At 43.2% G+C, this 9,622-nt stretch overlaps 1 protein-coding gene across 2 annotated transcripts in view; it reads right to left on the bottom strand.

Moving 5' to 3' along the window:
* Window positions 1-367: 367 nt before the first annotated feature.
* LRRC14 (leucine rich repeat containing 14) overlaps window positions 368-9,622 on the bottom strand; it is a 62,701-nt gene continuing 53,446 nt past the window's right edge. For both annotated transcript variants that reach the window (XM_085604670.1, XM_085604671.1), the window contains exon 4: window positions 368-1,716. In XM_085604670.1, the coding sequence (XP_085460796.1) occupies window positions 1,146-1,716 (571 nt within the window). In that variant the 3' untranslated portion in view covers window positions 368-1,145. The remainder of the gene's footprint in view (window positions 1,717-9,622) is intronic.

The raw sequence follows: 9,622 nt of genomic DNA, 5'->3' as shown, positions 1-9,622 counted from the left end.
TGTAAGTCATTTGAGGGGCTTATTCAGGCATGGTCAAGCTGAGAATGGGTACAGACGGGCTTCCCTTTGGCAGTCCTCTAGTGTGCCCGCTGTACGCGCATGTGGAATGTCCGCTATATGCACATGTCCCATTGTTTAAAAATATTTTCTCCCTCATATCCTAAACCGGTAAAGTGCAACAGGTCCCGATTCCATCACCCCAAGGAAGCAGACACTTTAAGCTAGAAATTAAGGAAGGACTAAAAAAACACAAGCGAGAGAGAAATAGGGAAAACAAACCCCTGACCGGCTTCTTCTGAAAGTGTAAAAAACAAATGCCGAACAAAGTGCAAGAGCGATGTAATGAGATTTCAGGGAAAAAAAGGAGTCAAATTAAAAATAAGGTTTAATAGAAAACAACATTTCAGTTTATAGAGACTTCATGTTTTAAAAAAGCAGGTCTTTAAAACTGGAGGTACAAGTACCGCTGTTTCAAGTGTAGACAAGGCAAGGAAGTAGGGCTTGGACAAGCTGGAATCACAAAGGGATTCCATTTTGTACCACGCCCTTGTTTCTGCCATGTTTGTGCAAAATCTGCCCAGTACCCTTCCCACTGTACTCGAGTAAAACTATCTCTGAAACGTTTTATGGTAAACTGGTTTTGTCTACCATCATCCCCAATAACTTGTGCCGCTTTGACCAGTTTACACAAAAGTGGGCAACTTTTTTCAGCTGGTCAAATATATGGATATTTTGTGCCGATTCATGAGACTGGACGTCAGTTACTCGTGATCAAAATGATTTTCCAGCTGAGCCGCAACCACAAGTGCCTTCTCTCAACTTTTACCCTTCCTTTTTTCTCTTTTTCTGTCCGTAAGCCATGTTACGTCAAGTCGGCCACATTCCTAACTTTAAAGGTCATTTTCAGCAGGGGCCCATTTAAATAGAAATAGCATCCTATATGTATTAAAGAGAAAGGCCATTACTCCCTTCAATGAGGTTGGTAAATTAAATTCCTATTAGTTACATGTTTTATTGCACAAATATGAAAGGCATAGAAGCTAAATAAGAATTGCTGAAGTTTCATTTTTGGGGTGGTTTATACAGGGTAGGTCCCTCTAGTCACAGTCACAGGTTCAAGAAATGGATGGCCGCACAAGTCACAGCTACAGGTTCAAATACTCCAGTTCATTTTCCTTGTACAATTCACTGGTCCAGATCATGTCTGTCCTCTGTGCTTCGGCCAGCATAAGATGGATTTCCCCGGCGAGCTCGGCTAGTTTTTCGTGCCTGAAGATACCATGGCGGTAGTGGGTCAAGGAAGGGTGCCTGGGCAGACTGTCATCATAACAATCCACTGGGTATGGATAGATCACAAGCTGAAGGTCTAGTAAACGTATGGTATGCAGAAGCAAGGTCTTCAGCCCCTGGCAGGAGACTGGGTTCCAGTAGATGCCCAGATAGCGCAGCTTCTTGCAGAGACACAGTGATGGCATTATTGCCCCTAGGTGCTGGTCAGTGAGCTTGCATTCCATGATGTCCAGGTAGAGCAGGGTGGAAGAAGCCTGACTTAGTAGCCTCTGGAAGGGATGCTGGAGTAAATCGGACAGGTTGTTGCCACTGAGGTCCAGCTTCTTCAGCGATGAGACATGGATGCTCTCGGAGAGGTAACTCATGTCAGAAGGGAGAAGATAGCAAAACGCTAGCTCCAGGCTCTCCAACGGATTACGCAAGCCACTAGAATAAAAATAAATATCCGTAAATATTTAATATGAAAACAGTTAAGTGATCACAATCGCTACTTTTCACTAACCTTATCAATTCTGACTACCAAAGGCTCAGTTACAGGGTGTACACAAAACACTGTCATACTTGCTTTCTTGCAACCAAATAGGATATAACATGATGCGAGACTAGGACTTGAGTCTGTTACCAAATAAAATGTGGTAGGTGAACGACAGATCAAAAGTAAACCTTATAGTCTGCCACAGTTTTGACTGTAAACTACTGCAGCTGGCTTACACCTCTGTAATGAGGCCTGGTCATATGGGTGGATCCAGACTGAAGACTTGCACACAGATGCTATCAGAGGCCAAAGTGATAGCCATACTCTAGTGATGTCCAAACCATCAACTAAGAACTGTCTCTTGTCAGACAAAAGAGTGCGGAAAATAAACTTCAACAAACAGCAAGAGATGAACTAACTCAACCAATGTATTTATTAGTGCCCATCACTTGGAATAACAGACACAGAGCTACAGCTTTAAGTCCAGTTATAATGAAAATACCTCATAATTTGAATGCCATGCCACAAATGAAGCAATGAAAAATCATCAACTGCAGCATATTTAACCCTGAAATGAAATAAGGTCGTTTTTAAAACTACACTTAGATTTTTGTAGTGTGGACTGTCAAATTTTGTAGCACCAGCAGTACTTTTTGTTCCGCCAATTTGCATTTGTGCCCCGTCCACTGCCCACACTCACAACTGGGACTATTTTATGAATTAATTAATATCGGGTAATTTAGTGCACATGGTTAAATTGAATCAAAGTAAGTCTCCCTCTTAAACAAACGCCCTGATTACTACCCCAAACATGAAAACGAGGCACTGTGCACCCCTCATTTTTTTTTTTTAACACAAGCCGATATCAGGGGTCCTCTCACCAACCATCGCTCCAATCCTTGGTTTCCAATGCCACCCCAGAAACATTCAAACCTGCTTTCTTTACCTTCCCCAATTCTGCCACTCACAAACAAGCATTTGCAATGCAATAGGTATCGCATTCACGCAAGTTAAAGCTATTGGCATTGTAAATGACACTGCCTTCTATTTATTTTTTAAAAACAAAAATAAAAGGCATTGTTATTTGAAATGTTAATAGCTCAAACTCGTGTAAATGCGAGACCTATTGCATTGCAAATGCTTGCTTTTACAGTGCCCGGGCCAACTGTGATCCCAATCCGACCCTGCTTGTCAGTCTTAACGACACCAATCTAGACGGGGAGTCACACTAGGTCATCTATTGACCCATTTCTAGACTCACTTCTGCTCTTCCCAACAGCCCCACACTAGAATGGTGCCTCACACCCGCTCTTCTCAACGGACCCCGTACTAGAACAGAGTGTCTCACCTAGTCTTTATGGCCCCATGTTAGAATGGAGTCTCACACCTAGCCAATCTTAATGGCTTCTTGCTACTACGGAGCTTCTCACTTGGCTAGTTTTAATGGGCTCATGGACAATGTGTCTCACTCCAGGCCTTCCCAAGATCAAAATATATCAAATTTGTGAATAAAATCATGTTATTTTATCTTATGCTATTGGCATTTGCACAGTGTCTTGTAATGCTTTCGTCTGACTAGGGGTGTCCCGCACTTGGTTACCGTCTGAAACCCGATGTGTCTATTAAACTACCACCAGCTGTGTGCCTCCCTGCACAAGTGTCACACATGCGGCCATCTGACCAAGCAATCCAGGGCGTCCTCACCGACTGGCCAAGTGCGTGCGGCAGGCACCCCCATTTAAACTTGGAAGAAGTTCACACTCTTAGGTAATTTTAAACACATTACGCACATAGGACCCAGATCACACGGTGAGTCAGCCAGCCCAATCTGGAACCGTAGGCAGGATGTATTTTCTTCAATGTGCTCGAACTGCTCCGCTAGGTTTCAGATTCATTGTGCTTGGAACGAGACTCCTTCCTCTGGTATGCAGCTAACCTACACATTAACTTGTCTTTGCTGTGAAAATATAGTTATGTTTTCCCCCACTCGCCAGCGAAGCACTTTCACAAGGGGGGCGGACACTTCCAAAGAGCTCCGTGAACATAAAAGGGCGCCTTTCTTCCGAGAAGTCAAAACAAGCGCGTGTCTGCCTTGTATAGTTGCAGCACGCAGTGAAACTAAAAGCTCAATCAAGCGTGCGGTGGAAGCGTGTGAGCGTACGGTGGGAGCGTGTGAGGCAGAGAGGAGACGCCATGCACATCGCCTGTCCGTGCGCACACATGGTTTGTCTCCCTTCGCGCACCAAACCGACAATAGTCTCGCCAAGGCGAAACACATACCGGCCATCCTGCTTTCCAGTCCCTACAAACAACCTGGATGTCTGGCCTTCCTGCCACAGTCACCACATCTTGCAGAACAGCTCATGCCTTGCATTCCGAGGACCGGCCACCCGCACTGACCCCTCGAGGTTCATATGTGGCATTATGCAACCCGATCTATACTCCTCCAAAATGCCCATGCTATGAGAATTGCACATCCACCTCATCCCTGGCGTCCTGACACCTAATCTGTCCACCCAGCCCAAGGTAACTGGCTTTCTTCCCCACACCACCCTGTGGAATACATAGACCTGGCTTCCTGTAACCCACATGACATTCCAGAAAGAATTCAAAGCCTGGCAACCGGCCACTCTGTCCCATCACTCAATAAAGCTATTTTAGGGATCTAGACACCCCAACTACCTCATTCCTGGCACACTAAACCTCACACTGGCATAAACAACCCCCAGAGAGGATTGCCTGTTCTATTTCCACCAAACCTGGCTTAAAGCATCCCAACAACCCTTCACAAAAAGCCCATGTCAGGCCACCTTTTACCCCATATCCGGAAGGGCCCTTAAAATAACTATTCCTGTCTTCATGCGTCCCATCTCCAACCACCCAAACCTGATTCTCGCCCAACTATTCAGAGGTAACACTTTTCCAGAGACCCGGTGATCAGCTACCCTCCAAATAAGGTTATACCTGGAATCCAGGCATGTATGTTTGGTGTCATGAAACCACTCGACCCACCAAACAAAACTACACTCTTACATCTGTCTAAACCCACATCCAACAAATACCTGGCACCCACACCTCTAAACAACCCCCATCCCTGTTTTTCAGCCCACAACGCACCAAATTGGGAGTCCCATTTCTCAGTCTTTAAAATTGGGGCCAATCATGCAAAATGCTCATACCGGGCATCACGTCACCAACACCACTCCCTAAAAAATAATGATAATTCTAATCCTTCCAGGTCTCCAGCAACACCGCTGACCCTATTCCTACCAAAAAAAGCTCACAGCTTGCTGTGATACTGCTGCAGCTCGGGCTATGATGTGTGGGAGGCCTTTAAGAACCAATATAGCCCGATGCAAAAGGCTATTACAACATTCCACCCCCTGAGGTCCAAATGTTCAATCTTCGGGGAGAAACAGAAAAACAAACATTGTAATGTTGGAAGAGATGGTCCGCACCAGCCATTGTAAGCCCTAAGCCTCATTCAAGCTGCTGCCATCACGAACGTTTTCAATTCATGTCACTCCACTCCTAGGAGGGAAAGCTGCCGATTTCATCATAAAATGTGTCCGTGGGGTGTGACTGACATATACTGCGACTCTCACAGCAAGAACTGGCACGAGGAGGAATGAAACATGGACGTTTACAATGGCAGTGTCCAGTAAACTTTTAAATATTTTTCTTTTTTTATCTGCAGTAGTGTACGCATCATGAAATGTTCTTTTAAATAGCACTTAACAATATAACAAACAGCATATTGATGGTATTCAAATGTGTGTCGACTTCCATATGTATAGTCTAAACCTAATAAAAGAAAACTGAATTAGTAACGAAGCAAAAAAGTCGATTTCATGATTTAGGCTGCAGCACCACCTACTGGAAAAACATTGGCCATTTCTTCAACATTTAAATTTGTTTAAACTTACAAAGTCCTAAAAGGTAAGTGGCTCTTTCACTGTCTCAAACAGAATCTGACCAACAGAAAAAGAGCCACGAGAGAGGCCTCTGCCCAATGTTGGCCCTCTTCAGTACAACATTTGACTGGGCAGAAGCTGTATGCTTCCACTGAAGAGAGTGCTTGTATTGCACTTTCTGCCTTGTGAGGAAGTGTATGCTCAATACAGCTGGACTCTAGTTGGTTATTGTGGCAAGCTAATGATCAAGTCTGTAGGACAGAGCTGTTAATTATGGAATAATCCGAGATTAAATCATGTTAAAATCAAAAACGCATTCAAGTGTGAGTTGTTACTGTATTAAACCCTACAGAGAGGTATTTTGTTAGAGGCAATCTCAAAGGTTACCGTAGAAGGCAAGGGTTTGGTGTTGGTTACCCCTTCTGAAAAACCCTGGGTATAGAGATGTGTACTATGATAATCCCTGTAAAGCATTTTTACAAGACCTATTACTTTGTTTAGCCAACTGTAATTCTGTATATATTTGTAATTTTAGCACTGTATGCCCGATGACTGGCATGTAAAACGCTTGCACTCAATGCTGGGCTTGATTTGGTTATGGTGATAAATCTATCATACAGCTTTTAGGCCGAACTGGTTCACTGGGAAAAGTTATATCTGATGTCATTGGTCTGATCTCATGAAAAATAATTTATAAAGCCAACAGACAGTTAAGGGCATCCTGTTATTAGACTGTTATAAGCAACTAGTTATAAACAAGTATTTTGCTACTTGAACTCTCACAGATTTTGACAACTGTAATTTTCTATATATTTGTAATTTTATTACTGTGCTCCTGATGGCTGTCTTGTTGGAAAGCTTGTGCTCAATATAGAAGTCTTGAGCTGGTTTTGGTGACCTGTCAGTGATAAAGGTGATAAGCCTGTTCGGTTCACTGGGGAAAAAGTATCTTTGAAGCCATAGGTCAGTTTATCATGAAATGTTACGACAAAAAATTACATATTACCATATATCAAAGTCAATAGACTTGTAAGGGTATATTATTAAAACACCATTTTAAAAAATAAATAAACGTATTTTATTGCATGGAATCTTACCGATTACCTTAGTAGGCAAGGCAATTGGTGTCGATTACCCCCTTTGAAATATCTTAGAGGCAGAAGATCTTCACTGCAATAAATCTTGGTAGAATCTCTAAAGGGGGGTGGGGTGACTGGACCGGAGATTGAGAATACATATTTTTTTCAGCAGTGGAATGGAGTATATTGTAAACACGAAGGGTGTACATGGACAGCAGGAGTTAAATCCTAATAAACTGAATAAAGATCAGTATATCATGGAAGCAACCAGTTAGAAAATGTTGAGCATTACCAAAAACTTCCATCAGATCCCAAGGAACAATTTAAAGATATTGACAAGAAGCTGTTGACCTGGTACCAAAAATGACTTATGGATGATAACGAGTACAGGTATCCAAAACGGATCATCATGTGACCCCCACAGTCTATTTTTTACCTTAAGTCCATAAAAACCCAAGTAATCCTCCAGGAAGACCTATTTTAAGCTCCATTGGAGCTTTCCTAGAAAACGCTTCACGTTTCATTGATCTTTGTTTTTCCATATGCAACTACCATGCCATCGTACCCAAGGGATTTTCAAGATTTTTTAAATAAGGAAGATGGCATACCATGGATATTGAATTATTGGATGGCCACGGGTGACGCAGTATCCTTATATAAATCGGTACAACATGAAGATGGAATGAAAGCCTGAATTTTGAGGAATAGGAAATTGTCATTTTCAGAACACTCCACAATAATCATGGAAATGATGAAATTTTGTTTGGAGCATAACGTAATTTCTTAACAACGAGGTCTTCCTTCAGGAGCACCGACCTATGCAAATCTTACCATTGGCCAATGGGGAAGCGGAGACAGTATCAAGTAAACATGGCCACTGCGGACCAGATCATTTTATGGGTCCGCTATATAAATGACTTGTTTCTGGGAGACGAGCTGACCGGGAATTACAGGCTCTGCTAGCCCGCATCACCACTTGCTCTGCTGCTGCCTGCTGCACTTCCCTGAGGGAGAGGAAGGGCCCTCCCTCCAACAAACACCGTGGCCGTCTCACACAGCACAGGATGCGCCTGGGCATGCCCGCACCGCACCTGGGCATAGCCCGGACCAAGGGCAGATCTGTCTGCGCCCATCCGCGGCTGGATGAGGCTGGGCTGGGCACACCCTCTTCAGTCCTGCCTCTTTGATATAGCACAATTACGAATTCTGGAGCGGGCGATTGAAGGGGAACCTCCAAAAAGAAACCGAAAAAGATAGAAGACAAGACAGGTCTGTGCAAACTCCCTTTCTTATTTTATCTCCACCTGCTCTGCTATCACCTTACTTAGTAATTAGTAATTATTAGGCATTAAGACCTTAAGCAATGGGTAAAAGTAAACTATGACAGCCATTGGGGAAGGGGTCCAAAAACCGACTTCCTCCACTAAATCGATTACCAATTATCTAACGAATGCATGGGTATATTGAATAGTGAAATCACTAATGCGGAAGAATGCCTGCATATTACAAAGACTGCCTTGCACAACGCTATGGATAAGGTGATTGAGAAAGACATTGTAACAGAGCCAGTGAAGCCTCTAGCTGCAAAAAAAACCTGCGACACTGTTTGTTTTTAAAAGCCCTCTGACGATTAGTGAGGACTTGCCACCCGCGGTGTTGTCCCCACCACCAGCAAAGAAAATCTGTCAGCCAACAGATACACTTCCTACAGTTTAAAAAAAGAGGAAGGTAACTATAGGAGGCAAGGAAAATAATGCTAAATTTAAAACACCCAGACCTAATAATAAAGGGAAATCACTGAAGACCTCAAAAGTAACAGACTCCTCTTTAAAGAATGTACATAATAGCAATGACTACAGGGGGACGGGGGGGGGGGGGGGAGGGGGGGTAGAGATGAAATGGGGCAATCCGGCGCTCAGTCTGTGTTTACCAAATGTTATAACTCCAAATGTAGGTAGTGCTCCAAGGGAAAGGGTGTCAAGCCAGCACCTTAGATACTCTTAAATAGAAACCTTGGCCCTGAGCACATGAGTGTCCAAAAATGTATATCCAAAATGATCTTGACGTCTTTATTCTTGTTTTCAGCCAGACTTCCTTTTATTCATGTAGTCACATCGGCCTCACACCAGCCAACACGTGTTTCGTCTTTGGGTTCAAATTCACCCTACGACTTCTTCATGGCTGTCAAAAGTTTAGGTCAGCCTCTAATATAGGACGGTCCTGTTGGCTATCTTCAATGCTTGAACGCCAGAATGGATAACAAGGATAGAGGTGGAAGTTGCTTACCGCACTCGGGAAGTGTCACCAATGGACACATGAATATCTACTTACCTGGACTGAAACTTGAATAGGACATAGCAGACAGGACTGTCATATATTAGAGGCTGACCTAAAATGTTGACAGCCCTGAAGAAGTCGTAGGGTGACTTTGAACTCAAAGACGAAACAAGTGTTGGCTGGTGTGAGGCTGATGAGACTACATGAATAAAAATGAAGTCTGGCTTAAATCAAGAATAAAGACATGAAGATTATTTTGGATATACATTTTTGGACACTCATTTGAATGTGCTCAGGGCCAAGGTTTTAATGTACATAATAGATTGACAAAAAGGAAGTGGGGGTCATAAAATCTGGGATCGGTCTACTTGAGGTAACTGTTAAGGAAATATTAGATCACCTGAAATTATACATTGGGCAGCCTCCTATAAGAAATGCTATACAAAGCAATACAGGTATATCCACAGTCCCAGATATGGCCCCTATACAAAAATTGCCAGTTTTGCCCGCAGAGGATAACCACCAACATCAAAATCCAGAAACCCAGATATCTTTACATCTCCCGCCGGAATCCACACCTTTTGTAA

Source organism: Triturus cristatus, chromosome 5_1, assembly GCF_964204655.1.
Source record: "Triturus cristatus chromosome 5_1, aTriCri1.1, whole genome shotgun sequence".
NCBI lineage: Eukaryota > Metazoa > Chordata > Amphibia > Caudata > Salamandridae > Triturus > Triturus cristatus.
The sequence above is the reverse complement of the archived record's forward strand: the minus strand, read 5'-3'. Positions and strand labels throughout refer to the sequence as shown.